Source organism: Dunckerocampus dactyliophorus, chromosome 14 (genome assembly GCF_027744805.1).
Source record: "Dunckerocampus dactyliophorus isolate RoL2022-P2 chromosome 14, RoL_Ddac_1.1, whole genome shotgun sequence".
In the NCBI taxonomy this organism is placed as follows: domain Eukaryota; kingdom Metazoa; phylum Chordata; class Actinopteri; order Syngnathiformes; family Syngnathidae; genus Dunckerocampus; species Dunckerocampus dactyliophorus.
In genome coordinates, this window is record NC_072832.1 from 9,350,137 (window position 1) to 9,372,699 (window position 22,563).

General features: G+C 42.4%; 1 protein-coding gene across 1 annotated transcript in view; it reads left to right on the forward strand.

Annotated features, from left to right (window-relative positions):
- Positions 1 to 1,051, forward strand: part of wdr11 (WD repeat domain 11) — an 85,772-nt gene extending 84,721 nt beyond the window's left edge. Inside the window, exon 30 of the mRNA XM_054798464.1 lies at positions 881 to 1,051. Coding sequence (XP_054654439.1) covers positions 881 to 917 — 37 coding nt within the window. The 3' untranslated portion in view covers positions 918 to 1,051. The remainder of the gene's footprint in view (positions 1 to 880) is intronic.
- The last annotated feature ends 21,512 nt before the right edge of the window (positions 1,052 to 22,563 follow it).

Here is a 22,563-nt window from a genome sequence, read left to right on the forward strand (position 1 = left end):
CCTCTTTTCCTCCTGGAGGCCCGTTTGTGGAAAGTATCCAAGACCCCAGGCACCAGAATCCTCTGTTATTCATCCCTCTCTTTACCGCCTCACCCTTTGCTCTTTCTCTCTCCCCTTTATGTGAGTCTTGTTTGCAGTGTTAGAGTACACAGTGCGGTGCGGCCGCAGCCTTCTGTAAGGCCGTAGTGAGCCAGGCTCGGGGCCCCTGATAAGGGCTGCTGTGTGGCCTGTGAGAGCACAAACATTGCGCCACTGAGTAAACGGACCCATGAGGGGCCCACGTCTGAGCACCTTTGTTATTGTGGCTCACATAAGCTGGGTCAGAGGGGACCGAGAATGCAGCCCATATGGCCACATTATCAGAAAATCCTACCCCGGACGTTGTGATGCGGCCTATTCTTGGAAAGATTTTTGTTATCTCACTGCTTGTTGTTTTTTGTCTTTTTTTCCGTTTGTTATTTCTGGGATTTGAGTCTAAGATCTTTATTATGCACAGTTATGAGAGTCTGTTTTAGTTTCAAGTTTAGTTTCTGTGCCGTTTATTTGACTGAGATAAACCTGATCAACCACTTTAAGTTGAATATTCTCCGAAAATATTAAAAAGGAAATCTAATTTCCTACAGACCACGGATGAGTTAATCTTAAAACATCCATCACTTGCTCTTGATTTTGTGTAGTTTTTTTTTAAACAGCACAGCAGATGATGAAGAAACATTTCTCTTTATCGTATGCATTGTCTTTAGATGTCCAGGTTGCTGATTTTCATTCATGGTCAGTTACATTACATCAGCAACCCCTAAAAGATTATCTTTGTCTGCAAATCTTTCAAAAATGTATGTTTTTACTTCTCCTTGTCTGTCTCGGTCATCCTCTCTTTCAGTTCCTGGAGCTGCAGGATGAAGGAGACGGCTCAGTGAGTTATAGCGGGAAACAGAGTCATACAGTTAGTGTGAATCCAAACAGTGTCAGCAATGTTCCCAGCCCTCGGACAAATACCGCATCTCTGCCTGCTGCTGTGTCTTCCGTCTGAGGTGACACGCTGGAAGCGGTGGTTCCTGTTCTGGATCCACATTCATCCATCTTGATGTTCCACAGGTAGTGTGACCATTTGAAATTTACAAATGGGGGGTCTCAGTTGGGAGGTTGGACTTCTTTCTTTCGGTTTGCCATCACTGCACTCTGACCGCCATGGTTCCTCCAGCAATACATCTTGCAGACTTTGTTGTTTTTCCTCCAAATTATGATTTTTCCAGAGTTGTCCTTCAAGGGCACATGGCTACCGACCCTCCCCATCCAGACTAAACAGACACAAGGGTCTCACTTTGGTTAACTAAACTCAGGGCACTTAGTGGATAGTGTTGACACAAGACACAATGCAATGACTATTCTCTTTGTGTGGGTGGATTACAAATACTTGGATGGTGTGTCAAAAATAGACATTTTTATGGGCGTTTCAATTACTGGCGGATTTTCACCGCCTTCTGGTAGGCGAGGAACAGTGAAAAGTGAGGATGTGTATGTTTCTGACTAAGGTGACAGGCCGTGTGTCTCAACAAGCATACTAATTTCAATGAAGACAACCATCACATTCCCTTGTGGCCTCTCAGCACAGTCTGCAGTGTCAACGTGATACAGATTGTGTCAGCTTTATTGTCTCGTGCTTGGAGATGAGCCAGTGGTCTTGGTAGCCCACGCAGACAAAACAATGTCTTGATGGTCTAACTCCGTCTCCTTCACGCCCATTACAATGATGAATGGGGAGTTGAGAAGCTAATTGCCAAGGCAGTTGGATGCGAGCATGACGCAGGACTTATGTAGCCTCGGAGCTTCTTATCAATCATTAGTAATGATTCAATACGCTTGACAAATAAGCAAGATGATGCACGAAAGACAAGCTCTTCAAATCGGTCTAAATATCCTGAACAGCGCGGTTAAAGTGAGAGCGCCTGCACTGTGTCACTTTATTTGTGGAAACAGCGTGTGACACAGTGTGTGACTGTACACTTTCAGGCCTCATACGCCAGTGCAAAGTATCACTAACGTTATCGCCTCCTACTCGTTGGTCTTCCAAATGACCTGTGGAAGTGATCCGTTTTGTCCGAGTGTAAATTGCAGAAAATGTAGCCATTTGGACGGCGGACAGCAGGGTCTCTCGATGAACAGCCAGGCTGGGGGAAAGTAGATGCCTGAGGGTTCATGGTCGGCTGAAGCTAAGTGCACGCACACACGTGCTTATGTGTGCGTATGCGTGCTCTAGTGTTATGAGAACATGCTCCGCCCAGCGTTTCTTCTTCTAGTCACAGGGTGTTTCAAGACGCCTTTCTTAAACTGCATGTAATTGGTCTCTACAATAACAGCCGCCATGTTTATCCTGGCAGCGCACGATATGTGTGAGAGGGGCCCGTAATTTATTTTCTTATGGTATCTTGCTTCACAGCGCACTGCCAAGATCATTAAGGGCAGCGGGAGTCTATGGAAATATGTGTGAGGCATTGCTACATTGAGGCCCTTTCCCACTCTCACCCATTATTCTTCTCAAGAACAATAAAGAGGAAAACGCTCCCTCCTCTGCTGTTGTGATACCAACGCGCTGCCTTTCCCTTCTCGAGATGAGGTGACGTCCCAGCACAGGCTCACTTAGGTGCCATTTGTGGGGCTAAATGGTGCCTTGAGGAAAACTAACAGGAGCTTAAGCCTTTGATTTACATGTGGCCTCAGGGGGAGTCCAGGTGTGAGGAAGAGGCTGAAGTCCAGCAACTCGCACCAAATAAGGACTTTCTGGAGCTCAGGCAGGATCGCTAAAATGACTGATTGATGATTCTTGATCGTTTTGTCATGGGAGATGGTTCGCCAGCCTAGCGGGGTAGCTATACCCGCATTTCGGCAGCGTGTTTGGCTACTTTCTACAAATAAAAGAGTCTAAGATTTAAGCTAATATTTGGTTGGTTGGGTGATATTGCAGATTTATTTTATTGATTTCAAATTCCAAAACCAACAATAACTTTATCCTAACACAAAAGTGCCTGAGAGCATCTCACCAGTGATGCTGGCAATAACAGCAATGTTCAATTACGGCAAGTCTCAGGACTCTCTGGTTAAAAGAAATATGGGGTTTTTTTGGTGTTTTGTTTTGTATTTCACAAGTTCTTCTCCGACATCTCCATGTCTGTATAGCTATTGATTTTGACAATTGGAAAAATGACTAATAATTTTGCGTCAAACCTCAGGTGTGAATGTGAGTGCGAATGGTCTACATCAGGGGTCCCCAAACACCGGGACGGGGCCCAGTACCGGTCCGTGGGCGGGGCCGGACTGGGCCGAGGAAACCAAAAAAAAAATACTTTTGTAAATAACTAAATACATTTGTGGCGACAGCAGGTCCCCTCAAATTTCAACAGCATTCCTGCAGAAAAAAACATTAAAGTGATGCCACAGGCACGCCTTTACCTGAGGAATTTACATCTGGATCGACTTTTAACAAATAAAAATGAGTCCAGTCACAAAACATGTTTTTGTTTACGGACGTTTTGTCTTGGCATGCGCACATTTTGAATGAAATATCTACATCAGCCCCTGCATCAGAAGCAGAGAGACACACGGCAGAGAAAGGAACTGTGGGATCTTCAAATCTCTTTGGACTGTGGCCGTCTTTGGATATTGTTCCACGAATATCACCTCTCGTATGTTTCCCATCATTCTCATGATACACTAAGATAGTTAATCTTTATTTATGGGTTAGCAGAGCTTCATATGGAAAATTGTCTGCAGGAAAGGCTTAGCGAGACCTGACAAGTAGATTTAAAGGACAACTCTCCTGTGGTTTAGGGTTTTTTTTTGCAAAGGAGTAGAGAGATTTTGACCAATATAGGCTTTTATTTAAGATAGAATTAATAATGGGGTTGATGAAACGTTTGAATGGTCGCAAAACAACAACACTGTGGTCGGCCATTGTTGTTTATAACACAACAACAATGATTTTGCAGGGTTTCCTCTGAAACTTTGTCATGTAAATGACCATCCCAAACCATTTTCAGTTTGAAACTCACTCGGTCACTCAGCGTCTTTTGTGTCTGCTGATGTCATACGAGTGCTCCACTTTCCAATGAAAATCACCGCTGTGTTTGTGTGTGCGAGTGCAACTGTTATTAGACGGGGTGTTTTAAACAGAGCAGAATGAGGCTAATGAGGTGCGTTCATTCATTCCACTATTCCTGTGGTTTGCGCCGTTCACCCCGCCTTTGAAAAACAATGAGACATTGTCCCCACACAGCACGCTTCTGTCCTACCTGCTCCTTTCTTCTTCCTGCTTTATATTTTCACTTTTTCCTTATTTTTCACGTTATTTATACGAGCTCCCCGAAGGGGGGGCTTGAGGTAGGGTTGAGCGGTGTGTTGACGTGACGCTGCCCCTGCACAGAGGGTCTTTTGTGCACATCCCCGGATCATAACGCCTCTATACTTCTCAACGACACACTTGTCTTTATAGCAGCTCTGTCCACTGACAAATTCGTGCACGCACGCACGCACACACACACACACACACACACGGCACATATTTACACACATCACTCTGCTGCCCGTTTTTTTTTTTTTTAATTGTCGTTTTTACTGCAGTCATTCTTTCCAGGGAGGGAAGCGTGTCGTGAACTCTGCGGCTCTAAGCCCAGTGCTCTGGCAGTGGCAGCTCGTGATGCAGCCGCAAATTCAAACCAGCCAGCCCCCCCCCCATTCGGAGACATCCTGCCGCTGTGTCTTTTTGCTTGGATGGGAATAGCACCCAGATGTTCAAATGTATTATAGTGCTTTGGTGTACTTGCAAGTCATGGTATCGATTTTCTGCTTTTCCCTGCTGCTATAGTCATCTCAGAGGTCAACCAAATGCCCCCAACCAAGCATCATTTTGTCTCCTATTTTCTATTCTCTCTTTTCTTTGTGTTATTACCTTAAGCTGTGCTGGACAATGAGTTGACAGCCCAGGGCTAGCTAGCGCTGCTCATTTGGTGGGGATGAGTGTGCGGATGACCACTGTGGCACTGAGACACATTTTATTGACTACTCTGCAAAAAAAAAAACTACTTTTATTTTCTCAGATTGCTTTGCTTAAAAGCAGAGGTGCATGTGTACATTTTGGACCAACATCCTGCAGGATATATAAAGAATGTTGACGACCAAGTAGGGAAGAAAAAAGCTTCAGGTGGTTTCAGGTTACATCTACGGCGCAGTGGAGATTTATGCTTAATAAGCTTCAGGTGTTGGCTGGCTTGGGGAGGGTAGACTGAATGCCTCTGAAGAGTGGCGTAGCTTACACACACACACACACACACACGCACACACACACACCCTACTTTCAATCCATTTTGGCTGTGACAGGCTGAACCACGGCTTCACTTTGCACGGCTGCTTCACGTCTGGAAAAACAGAGCTGCCTTTGTGCCCGCCCCTCCGATGGTTTCAAGCGGCGCTCCATACCAGCCATAACACAACGCACAGGCCGTGAGGGGGAAGCAGAGACAAATGGCAAAGCTGATATATGACGAATAAGCAAAGAAGGGGGGGAATGTGCCGGAGAGGTCAAAGGGGAGATTGACAGGAGTTATTAACAGCGCCCCCCTACTGCCTCACTCATACCCTTTCTGCTGTGCTTCTAGGTGAGTGACAGCCACCTTAACCATGCAGGTAAAAGCGTGACTCTAAGGTTGAGTTGTTTGGCAACTACACAAAGATATATTTTACCTTGACTGATTTCCACCTGCAGCCACATGTGTCTGGTCTTGTCTTCTCGGCACAGCAACCCACCCCCAACGCCCCCTCACGCTACCCCTCATAGGCCCAAGCTGTCAAGTGTAAGGTGATAATTAATCCTCCCAGCAAGCATTCCTTTTCAGAGTGTCTCAACAAGACCAATCTCAGATGCAAGTGTGGCGTTTCTGGAGAGAATGGATGGGAAATGCCGACATGGTAACACATTCACAAGCCGACCGACTGTAGCCTCTCTTGCATTATGGAGATACGGTGGTCTAGTGGTTAGCCTGTTGGCCACACAGTCAGGAGATGTGGAAGATTTGGGTTTGAGTCTCTGTTTGGGCATCCCTGTGTGGAGTGCGTTCTCTCCGGGTGCTCCGGTTTCCAAAAACAAGCATGTTAGGTTAATTGGTGACTCTAAATTGTCTGTAGGTGTGAATGTGAGTGTGAATGGTTGTTTGTCTATATAGACTGGCTGGCGACCAGTCCAGGGTGTACCTCTCGCCCAAAGTCAGCTGGGATAGGCTCCAGCATACCCCCGCCACCCTAATGAGGCTAGAAAATGGATGGAGATTGTTGACTGATCAGCTCTTCGACATCTTTGCAACGTCCAGGTAGACGTTACAATGCGATCCTTTTCCTTAATGTGTTGAGTCCAGTGTTGAGGGCTGCGTGTCAGCCACACAGAGCGTATTCTTCCACTGGAACTAGTTCTCAAGTGATTGACTGGCTTACTGAATTAATTTATGGGAGCACATACCCAAACCACGAACGCAGGACCACCTGTAATGCTCCATTTTGAATGGCAATGCTGAGTCATTAATGCAAACATTTACGATAGTTTGGAGCGTCGCCGATATTGTAGTGGTTCACTCAGCCTACATGGGTCCAGTAGCCACGTGTGATTGATCGGCCACCATTACAGCGTTTTTGGTTTTCAAATTATTACTTTTGCCAAGTGTACAAGAAGGAGAGGTTTTGTCTTAACCACGTTTATTTGTGAGCAGGATTACACAGAAACAACCAATTCCATAAAACTTCATGTGGAGGGTTGGCACGTACAACTCATCACACAATTGCAAATCTGAATTTAAAATGCGGATGGGAAGAATCAAGAATGCAAAAAGTACCGTCCTGTCCGACTAATCATGCTATCCATACATGGTAAATGCTCTTTCACTTGTAGAGCGCTTTTCCACATCCGAGGCACTTTGTCACTGCTCGCACGTTTTTACCTACTGATGACGCAGCATCAGGAGCAACTGGGGGTTCAGCTTGTTGCCCAAGGACACTTCGACACCACCACGGGAGGACGGAGGATCGAACCCGCAACCTTCACCTGGGCCATGCCGCCCTCTGTACCGTTTAAATGAAGCTGGAAGTTGCGTTAACAAAAAAAATGCAGCACTCTACATTTTTATAAATGTATTTTAGAAATTTATATTGTCTTTTTGCCATTTAGGTTAGCACAGAAGCATCTCCCCTGCCCATGAATCAAAAATCGTCCAGTCCTGTCATCTTACGTCCATGCACCACATCCACATGACTTATGCCAGGGGTGCCCGCTACGTCGATTGCGAGCTACCGGTCGATCGCACAAACATCACTTAGTAGATGTCTTATGACGTCAGTCAGCTCCCCTCCTGATTCGCTCTTGCTCCCCCCCACAGCAATGGCGAACAGACATCTCAAACTACACACAGTGACGCAACTTTCATCTTCCGATTATGGATGAACTAACCCAGCAGTAAGATGCCTTTATCTAAAACAAAAGTTATCCGCTCAATTGTAGCGGCTAGTTACGTCAAAACAAAGTGAATCGTTTGAGGGCTTTGCTGCGCGTCATGAACTCTACTATAGAAATGCACGTTTTTCTACTCTTCCCTTTCTTAAGCTATTATTTCATGATGAACTGGAAAATGTGCCCGTTGCTGAAAGCTTTTTAATAAGTTGCCTTGACTTCGGCTGCATTGCCTTTTGCGTAATCATTTTCATTTCCTGTATATCTGGAATGTTTTACAGCAAATGCTACCTGTACTTCATACATGCAGTATGTGTCTAATGAACGCTACGTAGCTATTTTGACTGACATAGTACTTACTTATGTACACAATTATTGAGGAATTATGTGTAATTATCTTTATTGCCATATTGAATTGAATTGTGAATTACTTGTGAATATATCAACTACTTTGATTACCAGTAAACTTTGAAATCGTCAATGTGAAATATTAATGATTAGTATTTAGTATAGTAGTTTAAAGGTTTACTGGTTAGATTTGATGTATATGTTATATGTTTTATAGTAAGAGATAGAGCATGTCGACTTATAACTTGCATGATGAAAAAGTGCGTGCACCCCGATATACATGTACAATGTACATAAATATTCATATTTATCAAGATTGGAAATATATATTTTCTATATTTATAGTAGGAGGTAGAGCTTTGGGACTTGGTCATTTTAAAGTAGCTCGCAGGCTGGAAAAGTGTGAGCACCCCTGATTGATGCTATTTAGTTTCTGTAGTCCAAGATCTAGTCTGCAATATCAGAGTTAGTAACACTGCCTAGTAAAAAAAATAAGCTAGTTTTTACTAGAATATTGTCGTCTCGGTTTCAGGGTAGGTGGTGCTCACACTCCATCCTGGTGTCGTCTGTCCATCAGGTGAGGCTGGATTGGGAAGTGATAATTGCTGGTATTTGTACACAAGGTCAGAGCACAGCAGGAAAGAATAGCCTGTTGATCCGATTGGTTCATCCTGTGGTGGAGTTATTGTGTGCAGTGCAAAATGGCACAAGTGGCTCTTATTCATCAGACACACGCTGGAGGGCCCTGCCTTTCTCCTCAACACAATGACCCACAATTCCCTGGGCAGTTCTCAGGTGGATCGCCTTTCCCGTTCTGGCCTGGTAGCTCACATAAGGACAGGCCGTCCCACACGCCAGGTTAGTTAAATTCACAGATTGATGTTCATAAAAACATCATAGGAACAAAGTTACACTTACAAAGCACCTTAGATTGACCTATAATGATGTCTAACCACTGTTTCTAATGGAAAACCTTATTCTCTATTCTTACATACACGCACATGCTTGCAATTATGGGACATTTCAGTGCATGGAAGCAAGCCATTCAAGTGTGTCAAAATAGAACTGTACACTGTCACCTGAGCTACTGCTGTAGGGTTCCTTTACACGACATCAGCCAATGGCAGCCTTTCCCTCCCAGCTAACTGTCCTTGTGCTCACTAAGCTCAACTCTCAGATTCCTCCTATTGATTTAGACACAAGTTTCCCCAACAGCGCAACATTACACTACACACTCATACATGCATGTTATAATGTTACGCCATTGTGTTGTCTGGTGTCAGAAAACATCTAATATTTGTGCACCATACTGACACATGCATCCTCAGGTGTTTGTGTTTGTGGATAAGGAATGGTCTTAAATGACTTCTCAATTGGGTGCAGTATTGAAAAGAACTTTGGAGTTGTTGGGGTTTTTTTTTGATTGTGACAATAATCACACCTACTCAGCCTCACATTTAGTTGTTTATCATCAAATGTATTCCTGCTTTTGGTACTTTATATTTTCCTTTTCTATTTTGCAGGAGTAATAAGTGAGGCCGACAGCCCCTTCTCCACTGCACGATGCCTACTCGTAATCCACTTGTCACATGCAGCTGTACGGTACTCGCTACTGATGCTTTTCCATTAGCAAAAGCAGATACTAAAGAGTTCGTATCTGTACTATTTTTAGTACCTGTTCAATCAGGGTTCTAAGTGTGCGGCCTCGATCACATATGGGTGATATAAGGCACTGCTGGTCGCTTATTGGTTGAGCAGAGTTGTCATTGCAACTTTTGAGAATACACAACCAGAACTAACAAACGTGAACACTGGAATGTCCGATAATATCAGTGGGCCGATATTGGCATAAAAATGTAAAATCGGTCAATATCGGTATCTGGTTTTTCCCCATAATGAAAACCGATTTTAAAAAATGCTGTATATAGGCCTATGGGCTGCCCTATTTTCCGGCACACAAACGATGACCTCATCAAATCGCATCTGAAGCGTGTAAACAACCATGGGTGGCCAGTAACAAGCTAGCTCGCTCCTGACTCACGTTATGTCTCTGGTGTCTCCATCGGATATTAAAAAAGCGTTGGTTATGCGAAGCGGAACCAAGACTTCTTCCTTAATGCTTCCAATTCCCAGGGCGGAAGCCATCGATCGGGAAATCACGGAGTGTATCTCACTGGATAACCAGCCCTTTTCTAACATACAAGACTCCCGATTCACCAAAGACCTACCACCTCCCAGTCCCAGTCCCAGTCCCAAATCCAGGTCTTTACAGAGTGAAATACGACCAACAAAGACTTAAAACTTGAGGTTTTCATGTATGATACTGACATCTTTGAGAAATGGTTAGGTCTCCTATGAAAATATTTCTCCATATTTACCCAAGTGCACTGGACCTTCTCCGGGGGCCAAAATGTGCACAAGTTGTAAAAGTCAAGTCATAACTCCGTGAGTACCACCCCAGTGACAAGAGCTTCACGTCATTGGTCACAATATTTAAGGTAATCAATGTTTATGAGGACGAGATGAAATTGAAGACAGAGGAGCAAGAGTCGGCAAGCGAGACTGACAATTCCAAAATATTTTGGCCGACTTAAAGCAATCCTGAGTTGATGATCTGAACAAGCAGGGATTTGAGCTGATACTTTATCCAGGAATTTGTTTCGACGCTCAGGTTGTAACTTTGTCCCACTGTGCCAAGGTCTCAGTCAACTTTAAAAATACACCTGGGAGGCTCCCTGCTGCTGATGGCCAACCAGATGTCAGTTACATCTGTCAGTGTGTGTGTGTGTGTGTGTGTGTGTGTTTGTGTCTTTGTGGCCGGAGATCTTCAAGTTGTATTTATTTTTTTATCAACCGAAAGGTGAACAGAGATGCGTTCCACAAAACGATGGCCAAGATCCAAGCAAAAGGAAGATGACATTAGCAGGGTAGAGGATGAGAGGAAGTGAAGGAGGCTTGAGAAAATGATCTTTCTTTCAAGTATCTGTTTTTCGTGTATTTCGTCTCCGCCCAAGACATCAGTGAAGAACATTTCTCTATTTAACATTGCTATAGGACTTTGAACTAACCATGGCTATCATACGCAGTATGTCGCCTGTGTTAAGACAAGGGTTGTCACGTTCTGTCCTATAGTTCTGGTTTTGTTTTGTTTTGTTATTTTCCATTTTTTTTGTGTGTGAGTTCTGGTTGTGGGCGGTACCACAGGACGCACCTGTTCCCATTCCCCTCATCAGTTTTTCCCCTATTTAATCCGGTCCCGCATGGCTTGCAGATGCGGGTTCATTACGCTCCAGCTCAGACATTAGAAGCAGTCTACCCACGCGCTCCTGTAGTGGACTCTTTTAGGCGTTATCTTATCCCGCTATCCAGTTTTACCTGTGCATCCCCTGGGCCGCTTTCCCGGCCTTTTGCTTCTGCTTATTTTTTTATTTTTTCCCCCATCCGGTGATTTTTATGATCTCTACTTAGGCCTTGCGTCCCGAGCCAAGCCTGTAAATAAAGCCATTTTTGCTTCCAGCTTTCTCCCACATTCCAAAAACATGCATGTTGGGTGAAATATTATATTTTAAAACTCGATTCTCATAACAATACCATTTATTCACAAAATATTATGATTTTATTCTTGCAACAATACAACTTTTTTCTCATTATTAGCCTTTTTTTCTGTTCAGTGAGTATGCATTCTTATAAGACAGTGATCAGGTAAAAATGGGTCATATTATACAACTGCAGATTCAGCACTTTATTTAGTCAACTGAATAACAGAAAGTGTGATAGCGTGAAGTCCGTCGAATGAAAAAAGTCTCACTGCAAAAACAATTGCCTGCGGGTTTTGCTGCTCTCCAGTAGTCAATTTATTCTTCAAGTCACCCAGCCCTGATCAAATTTATGGCTGCATTCAATGAGTTAAAAGCAGCCTAATAAATCACCTAAACCCTACTTAGTACTTTTATACATCTCTGGTTCTGGTCCTCTAATCTCTGCTCAATATAGGCCTTATGGGGACTCAATTTCGTGTGTATATGAAGTTGTGAATGTAGGATTTTTGATTGATTTTGGGGTGCAAGATGAAATGTTTTTACCCAAAAATGTGTTTTAATTCTGCCTCCCCCTCAATCACTCGTTCATTGTCATCTTCGCTACCTCTTTGTCGGCTTGTCATCACGTATTTCACACTCTGCCGGTGTGATATTGGTGTGAAATGTGTTTCTTTGTGTGGCATGCCGGTGTTTGTTCATTCGGATACTCGTGTGGCTTCAGATTGTGTGTGTTTGTGTGTTGTTTTGCCCCTGTGGCTCCCAAGTGTGTCATTGCTCGGTCGTAAAGAGGATGATGTCACCGAACGTGCACTGAAATCAATAACATTTCTGTCGCTGGAACCACCAAAGACTCTTAAAATCCTAGTGTGTGTTCTGCATCTTTAACCAGAATTTGTGAAATAATGTAATAAAGGGCTATACAGTATATAGTGGTACAGTACATGTAGTCTCCTCACATTCTTAAGACTCAACAGATGACTTTGCTGCGTACATTATGTTCTTATATGATGTATATAAGCATATTCTACTGGGCAGCCATGACAGAGATGCATTTATTACTTTGATTGCAGCTTCTGTAAGCAAAAAGACCAATTCTTTGTTCACTGATCAGCATTACACTAAACTTCTTTGCCATCTGCATAGGCAAAACATACTTGTTGAATCCTCGGAGTTTTGTTTTACAAGCATCCATCCATCCTCTATACCGCTCATGCTCACTAGGGTCGCGGGTCCCTATCCCAGGTGACTTTGGGCGAGAGGCAGGGTCCACCCTGGACCGGTTGCTAGCTAGTCGCAATAGACAAACAGCCGTTCACTCTCACATGCACACCAATAGACAATTTATAGTCGCGAATGAACCTAACATGCACGTTTTTTTTAATTTGGGAGGAAACCGGAGCACCCGGAGAGAACCCACGCGCGCACGGGGAGAACGTGCAAACTCCACACAGATTCAAACCCACATCTTCCCGATCTCCTGACTCTGTGGCCAATGTGCCAAACACGAGGCCACCCTGTGGCCGTTTTAGAAGCATAATTGTGAAAATCTTGTTGGTTTTCCAGATTGTACCACCTGTGGGGTGTTAAAATATTCGGTTCCACTGTCTTGTAAAAATCCAATAAATAAGACTGTCTTCACGCCACTTAGCCTGGGGAATGGAGTTGCATTTGTATAGCTATATGGGGTTTTTTCCATAATAAAGCTTTAGTAATGGTCTCTCACTAACACACATACAAAAATAGACTCCCTGTATTCCTGTCATCACTTAGAAAAGTTGAGCCATAGGAACATATAATTGATGCTTTGACTCCAACACCTTAAATCTTGTGATTAAACCCCATAATTCACACACTGTGACAAGAAAAAACAGGGTTTTTTTTTCAAATGGCACGCAGTTAAGTGTGAATAAGACTTTCTGGGTGAGGGTTGCTTAGTTGGTTGGAATACAGAATATATCATCTTGTCGAGAGACTTCAATGAGTCACCGCATGTTCTCTTTATTACAAAACAGCCAATATGAAATTCAGCATATGAAATTAAAAAATTTGCTGCACTGCAGGGTTGTGTGGTAAACGTGATAATTCAGTGATTGTATTCTTTTTCTTTACCTTCGACAAGTCAGGACGGCTGCCTGCTGTGTGTCTTACTGGTCCGAACAAGCGGAGTGATAAAATTTGTACCGCAGATAGAACAGGTGTGGAGGTGAACACGTTGTCTAACCCAGGGGCTGCACTAGCGTTTTTGACTGTGGCAAATAAATCCCCTCATCTGGAAAATCTCCATTCTGTTATTATCATCATTCAGGTACCTTTGTCTCATACTGTGGAGTACAGCATGCAGTTTACAGCAGCACCGCCAAGAATTCTGGTCCCCTTGATAAAAAAAAAAATCACATTGGGCCCCCTGGATAGCTGTTGTCACCACATGGGCCCCTTGGAATTGTCCTAAACTCCTGCTCAGGTACATTGTGTGCATTGTGTGCATGAAAGGAAAACTGCACTTTTATGGAATTTTGCCCGTCATCCACAATCCTTATGTGAGACATGAACACACATGTGTTTCTCTTTTGTGTGCGTTCTAAAGATATAAAAACTGATAAAAAAAGAGGCATCTAAGAATACACATAATAGGACGCACCTATTCCGCATGTAAAGCCTTCTGAAAAAACCTCCAAAAACCACCAACAACGCTCATTTACATAATGTGACGTGCATATTAGCCAAGCTACAGGGACATTGGGCCTCATTCACGAACATCTTCTTAAAAGTCTTCTTAAGAAGTGTACTTAAGAAGGCGTGGGATGGAAACTGCGCCACATTCACGACACGTTCTTAAGTAGGGATAATCGTTCGCACCGGTGTTCTTAGGTTGATGAATGCCAACTGCGATGCCCGTGCATGTGAGGCCTAATTTGCATAGGTCACCGCCTATTATTTCCTATATAAGGTCAAAAATGTGCCGTGCGCAACAGGCAGCTGGAGGCGGAGATGGCAACGAGCAAGGGCAAGACTGAGAAGCAGCTGGACAACAAACAGAAGAAAAACTTCAATTCTACGGAAATAGAGGTGCTTTTACAAGGAGTGAGCGAACACAAGACCACCTTATTTTCCCGTGTATCCACCGGTCATCAGGCCATCCAAAAAGAGTCGGCATGGAGCACCATTGCAGGAAATATAAATGCCGTTTCCACGGAGAAACGCACCACCGCAGAGGTTAAAAAGAAGTGTTTTGACTTAAAATAGACTAAAAAAAAAGATTGGACTGCACCGGAGGGATCTGGAGGAAACGGGAGGCGGGCCATCAATCAAAAACCAAACCATTTCGGAAACTCTAGAAAATATTTACACAATCATGATGGAAAAATAAAGTCAAAATACATAGTTTGTGTGTGACAATTTATTTTTTCTGTGGTTACATTTGATTAGACGCTTCCTAATTAATACAGCAGCCCCGTGCTCTGGCTCAAGACGTGGCTGGGGGCGCATGTCGTTATCTGGGGGTGCTACGTGAAGCCTGAAGCGGGACATCAAATATTCGTGGCTTTCAGCAAATAAATCTAATGGTCCCTTTACATTCTCTCTCTGCGCAGCGCACGTCCAGCCAGCCTTTTTTTTTTTTTGATGAATTGGGATTTGAATATATATTTATCCATGGAGTATATTTTAGTTGTTTTGATGATAAATAATTGTTGGGATATTTTATTTGCACTACATTTTTGGGGATCAGGTTGCAAAATCCATCATGAGGGCGATTGCGCATTGAAAGTGCAAGCTTTGCTTGTGCGTAAGAGTCCTCCTGAGCGTTCAGAGAATTTGTTCTTAAATCTAAGAACTGTGAGTTAAGAACACGTTTCGTGAATGCCAAAAATCTTCGTAAGAAGGCTTTAAGAACACATTTGTGCGTAAGAACGTTTCGTGAATGAGGCCCAATGCGCCTAGCAAGGAAGTTCCGGTGATGCTTAAAAATGACCAAAATACGGCACAACACTGTAAATATGACATGTTACGCCTGTTACTACATGGCCACAGCATGGAAGAGAAGGTGTTTTAATGGCTGGCTTTGTCGGCGGAAGAGGTGTGTCCCATTACGAGCTGCCTCTTTTTAGCTGATTTTGTATCTTTACAACTCACAGAAAAGAGAAAGACGGGTGTTCATGTAACCCATAAAAATAAAAAAAAACTGCAGTTTTCCTTTAAGTACACGGATGGACGGACGGACGGACAGATAGACCAAAGCTCCCCGTAGGTAAAACTGAGTGAAATGGTGTTAAGGGATGTGCTGACAGGATATTTGACAATGTCTCAAGGTGATTTATTTGTATCTATTTTATATGTACATATCTGTCCCAATCAGGCCGAACTCAGTCCAGCCGCCAGCACTTTATCAAGATGAAAGCTCGAGTTCCTGTGCTAACTGGCACCTTAAGCTCTTTTGTCTTCATTAGCGCTTTTCCCATTCCTCACATATGGTCAGCAGCTCTTTGGCTTTGTGAGTTCACACACAATTTCAAGTTCGCATGTGACATTAGCGAGACCTGTTGTCTGTGGGTGCTGAGGTATAGCAGCCTGAGGCCTGAAATAATATAAAGGAATGCAAAGTGAAGCCACTGTGTGACACCACTGTCTTCTGACCGGCCCGAGGCGGTGTATACACCTTCACCTCCCAATACAGTGGTGCACCCAAGCACATTTATTTTCCGATTTAAATGCACATGTTGTCATGTTGCGGTAGATGGGGGGTGGCAGAGCAGCTGCTCCGCTTTTGACTTTAAAATGCGCCATGTCTGCAATGTGTATGATGTCAAAGCATGATGTAACGGCCACCGAGAGGTCAATAAGTGGGATGAATTAACGTTTCTATAAATACGCACGCCTGTCAATGGCAGGAGGTACTTATGGAAAGATTGTAAACACAGACACCCACATGGAATTCATTTTTATACACACGCGCCTATATGCATGGAAAGAGCTGTTTAAAGGACCGATCCATCAGAAAGAACTGTTTTGAATGAGATCACATCAGTACAGCTGAATGTACCACATGTGAGGAAAGGTTGTTTGGATCACGGCGGGTATGTGCATAGCGGGGAGGTGTTAAGGCTCCTGGTTACACAGTCTTTCACTTCTGTTACACAACCTTTTGAAAACAGTAGCCAATTTTGCATTTTCCTTTCAGACTGTTGATGTTAATGCTGCCGCACCTCAGCTTACTCTGAAGCTCTGTGACGACCAACATGAACGTTTGCACCTTTGTCACTGGGGCACTCATGAAAAAGTCACCTTTTACACCGTTGACCTCAGTTGCACATAGTTAAAACTGCAGATGTCCGATAATATCGGCCCACCAATATTATCGGCCCGATATTGGCATAGAAATGTAATATCAGCCAATATCGGGATTGTTTTTTTCCCCTGTAATGAAAGCCAATATGACCCTTTCAACGGCACTAGCAACACTGCAACATTGCATAACAGTCAACACGCAGCATATACTTTGCTTAATCGTGTTAATAAGCGGAAAACACTGTATTCTGCGTACAATTCATTAATTCATATTAGGGTTGGTCGATCATTTTCATATACCGGTATAAATTGTTAGCAGGTAGCTTACTTTAGCTTGCTAGTGCAGTTGTGTGTGTGCGACTCAGGCTGGATTTCACGGCGCTGTGTTTTACCGCTTTAATTTAAGGAGCATTTTACGCGTCTTGCATTCTCAGGACACAGGGAACACGCTCCCGGCCTTCAAAGTAAGAGCGCCGTTTGCCGTCTAACTGTGTAAACAAAATAAGAGTGTCATAAAAAATATCTTACACAGTTAGAATTGCATGGGCGGCTCCATCTTCCTTGATCACAAGCACGGCCATTGCAGTTTGTTGAAGATTTTGTAGCAAAGCGTGCAGAGGATGGCAACTCATTACAAAAGATCGCAAGTTTGTTACCAACGCATAAATGCGCTTTACAATTTCAGACAAGTGTATTTAATTATGTGGGCAAAGTTTTGTCGCTTTTCATACAAGATTTCGCTAAATTTAATTAAATCATCATATCGTGATACATCCCAAAAGTATTGTGATACATGCTAAGGTCCATACCGCCCAACCCTATTCACAGCAGCTATGTGTTAATTCCACGACAAGAGATATGTGATTTTACACAAAACGGTGTCGGTATCGGTTAATATTTGAATCGGAAATTGAGGGTTGGGCAATCGGATATCGGCAAAAAACATCCCTGGTTAAAACACAACACTGTACTTTCACTACATGTGCCTTCACAATCGGCACAATCGAAACAATCGGCAACACACCAAGTATCGTTAGACCAGGGGTGTCCAAAGTGCAGCCGGGGGGCCAGGTATGGACCAGTGACCACAGCTGTAGAAGCTCAAATGGAAGTTTTTGCCTGCAGTCTGTAAGTGATTATCCTATCATCCATCAACAATGCCAAGTCATGTGTGTTCTCCCCCATAATGCAACACTCGGGCTTTGACATCCCACCTGCAAACACACAGAGGGATCAATACCACATAATCAATCAACCACTTTATGTTAAGCCCTAACCTGCCCGCTCCCCTCACAAGCCCCCACTGTCTCATCATTTTGGGATACCACTGGGGGCCTCTTGAGACTGCATTTTTTTTAGATCGGGCCTTGGTCAAGGGGTCTCTCCAGCCACCCTGCCAGGTGCTTATCTGATGCAATGGACCATTGATCACCTTTTACCCCCACAGTGAATAAAGCTTCTGTTAGCTGAGTGGCGAATCACCCCCTTGGTAACTTTAAACTAACCTCATATAAGGCAACCCTCCCGCCACTTGCTGGCGTATTCCTGTTAGACAACGTGGAGATAATGCGACGTGCACTCGGCTTTCATCCTGGGAATGAAAAGGGACGCTGGCTTTCGTTGAAATGTTGCAACATTTTTCTTCCAGTAAGGGAAATGGACAGGACACAATTCCATCACCTTAGAATAAACACCGTTCATGAACCGTATTGTTTAAGAAATTGCACCGACGCTTCCAACACGGCTCTCCTCATTCTGAGATGCCTCATTCATCTCACTCGTTATCGGGGCTGTAAATATTTAGCTACAGCACAAATCCCACCTCCATCATGGGAGTAAACATACTGTAACTACATCCCTTTCTTAAGTAAGCATATACAGTGTTCCCTCGCTCTACCGCAGTTCACCTTTCGTGGATTCCCTGTGATGCACCTTTTTTTTTAGTGCTTGTTTTTATTACAGCGTATGAACGCTGTTACAGGCCGAGCCTGGCCCTTTAAGAAGAATTCCATTGTGGGAAGTTGAGTGTCTATCTCTTCCCTCTCTCGTCTGCATGCACCGCCCATTGTTTTCTGCGTCCTGATTGGCTATAGACTATTGTCAATCAGTCTCCTTCGTGCTTCGTACTTTTTTGAGAGGGTTTAAACAAGAGAAAAATGTGAGAAAGTGTTATTGCCTGTCTGAGAAAAGTGTATAAAGTGTCTGGTGAGGGGTTTTACAGCCTTAAAACATATATAATCATTGTAAAAAAAAAAAATGAAGTTGGCTACTTTGCGGATTTCACTTATTGCGGGCTGTTTTGGGAACCGATCTCCCGTGATAAACGAGGGACCACTGTACACTCAACAAAAATATAAACGCAACATTTATCTATCTCTCAAATATTGTTCCCAAATCTGTTTAAATCTGTGTTAATGAGCACTACCTTACAGGTGTGGCATGAAGCTGATTAGACAGCCTGATTATTCCACAGGTATGCCTTAGGTTGGCCACAGTAAAAGGCTACTTCAATGCAGTTTAACCGTATTGCAAATTGGTCACACCAGACACTGACTGGTTTTTCGGAACCCTGACGTTAATAGAGTTACACTGCACATTTTCGAGAGACCTTTTATTGTGGCCAACCTAAGGCACACCTGCGCAGGAATCATGCTGTGTAATCAGCTTCATGCGACACCTGGGAAGTAGTGCTCATTACCAGATTTAGACAGATATGTGGACAATATTTGAGAGATAGACCTTTTGTGTGCATAGAAAAATTTGACATCTGAGTTCAGCTCATGAAAAATGGGAGCAAAACCGAAAATGTTGCGTTTGTATTTTCGTTGAGTGTACATGCTTACTTAGCTCGTGAAAAATGGGAGCATAAACAAGTGTTGCCTTTATATTTTTGTTGAATATATGAAATTAAACAATATGATGCTGACAATGAGTCCCCCTAAGTGCCACCATATGGTCAACGGTGGCGTTGTTAGTTGTGTTCAGCCTGTTTCCGAGACCGCCAGCCTCTCATTCATCTGCTCCCCCTCCTGACACAATGCAGAGAACAGTTTGTAATCCATCACAGCGCTGTCACAATTGAACTGATGTGTTTGGGGTTGTGGAAAAACACCCTGTGAAGGGGTGGGGGGCGGGGGGACGATGAAACAATTGTTGCCTGAACTCTTGAAAAATAAATACAGTAAATTTTGCTTTACTACTTCTCATTTGTGAAACACAGCTGTAAAGTTTGCGTGCGTCCATTTGGTTTCGCTGAATTCTGTCCAGATTGGACGGGAACCAAGCACTCAACAGATAATTTGGAGAAAAGCACCAAGTGATACCACAAGTTGTGCTTCCTAACAAGTTTATGTACAAGTACAATGGACTAAAAATGATCCCAAACCACGACACACCACAGCATCTCATTTTATGCTCATTTTATGTTAAAGAGCTCATTATTCTCTATTCAGTCCATTACTGGTTCCGGACGTCATGGCACCAAAAAGTCTGCCTCCATAGATTGTAAGAGGCAGGGGGGTGGTGACGTCTAAATGTTTCACTGAGCTCCCCTGAAGTGGAGCAGATAGTATCAGGCCAAGAGCAGACCCTGAAACCTAACCGCCCCTCCACCCCTTCCAGCCCCTGCTTAATTAGGCCATAATTTTACTGTATGCCACATTGTGGAGACATTGGCTGTGTGGGGAGAGTGAGGTGTGCTGCACTGGGGTTTAACAGTGGTTCCAAAAGGCCAATTAAAAACATTTTAGTAGCCTTCCTGAGCTCGCGTTTAACCGAATACTGCACATAATTTCAGTGCCGGTCAGCATTCTTGGTTTTAAAGCTTGACCAACAAAACAACAACTATTTTCTTTATGTAGAATGGATTATAATGCTATCAGTTTGGGCAAAGTCTGCAGCTGTGCACCCAAATGAAACACTCACCGCTTCAAGAATGTGAAAATGCAAATCGAGATTACCATCTTGTCATATTATTTGCGGCGGAGTCGATCCAATTGGTCGATTACAGAGAGGAACAGAGTGTGGACTGTTTAAGACCACTTCCTCAACTTCAGGGAAACAAGGAGCAAGTGTATGCCCGCACACATTACCAATTATCATTTTTAAGCATTCGCACCCGAAAACGGACAAATACGTGGACACTGGATGCGCACTGGCAAATTTCACGCCTTACTTTTGAATGCACGCTTTTCAGTTTAACACATACACACACACACACACACTGTAACAAGCCAATTATGCAATTTTTAATAGCAATGTCCAATTTTATAATGTTATATTTTTCAGCATTCATTATTCTATTTCATTTATAAAATATATTGTACTATTATGGAAGCCCTTTTCTGCCATGGAAAGAAAAACAATATCCCAATGGCGAGTCGTCATTAGATAAAAAGATACAAGTGTGAGATAAAAAGTCATTTTTATGAGATAACAAAGTCATAATTACAGGATAAAAAGTCAAAATTATGAGATAAAAAGTCATAATTATGAGATCAAATGTTGAAATTATAAGATAAAAAGTCATAATTATGAGATCAAAAGTTAAAATTATGAGATAGAAACTGCGCATGTGCCAAGTGCCATGTGACGAAGGCGGCACATCCACAATTTCTATCTCATAATTTGACTTTTTATCTCATAATTATGACCTACTTATGTCATAGTTATGACTTTTTAGTGTCATTATTTTTTACTTTCTATCTTATAATTCTTACATTTTATCTCATAATTTCGACTTTTTATCTCAATCTTATGATTTTTTTAATCTCATAATCATGATTTTTTTTAACTCATAATTTTGACTTTTTATCTTCTTGTCTTCTATCTCACAATTATGACTTTACTATCTCATAATTATGACATTTTACCTCGTTATTTCTCATTTTTATCTCATAATTATGGCTTTTTATTTCATAATCTTGACTTTTTATCTCATAATTTCACATTTTTACCTCATAATTTTGCCATTTTATCTTATAAATTATTACCTTTCTATGTCATAATTATGGCTTTTTATCTCGTTATTTTGACTTTTTATCTCATACTTTTTTTATCTCATAATCATGACTTTTTAATCTCATAAATGTGACTTTTTATTTCATAATTTCTCCTTTTTATTTCATAATTATTACTCTTCTATGTCATAATTATGACTTTTTATCTCAGAATTTTGACTGTTTATCTCATACTTATGTCTTTCTCATCTCATAATCAGGACTTTTTAATCTAATAATTATGACTTTTTATCTCATAATTATTATTTTACTATCTCATAATTATGACTTTATCCCGTTATTTTTACGTTTTATCTCATAATTATCTCATTATTATGACTTTCGTATCTCATGATCATGACTTTTTAATCTCAGAATTTTGATTTTTTATCTCATAATCATGACTTTTTACAGTATCTCATAATTTTGACTTTTTATCTCATAATTATGATTTTCCTATCTCATAATTAGGACTTTTTATCTCGTAATTACAACTTTTTATCTAATAGCTATGACATTGTATGTCATAATAATGACTTACCATTTGGATATCTTTTTCTTTCAGTGGCAGAATCGTGCGTCCTTACACTCTATTACATTTTAAACAAATGCAATTGAATGATTTTGTTTAACTTTTTCAAATTAGCCCGCCTCTCGCCCAAAGTCAACAGGGATAGGCTGTGACTCGCCCATGATCTTGAACAGGCTAAGTGGGAGGAAATGAATGAGTGTTTGTTTGTTGATTTGTTTATGAAATCATTGCACGTGAGCTGTTACAGGAAAACGTCTTAGGCAACTTTTAATGGGCTAAGAAAAATATTGTTTGAATACAACATCAAGAATTACGCGCACTCTCAAAACCAACATCATCACACATGAACGTTAATTGAACATAAACATGTGCACAAAAGAG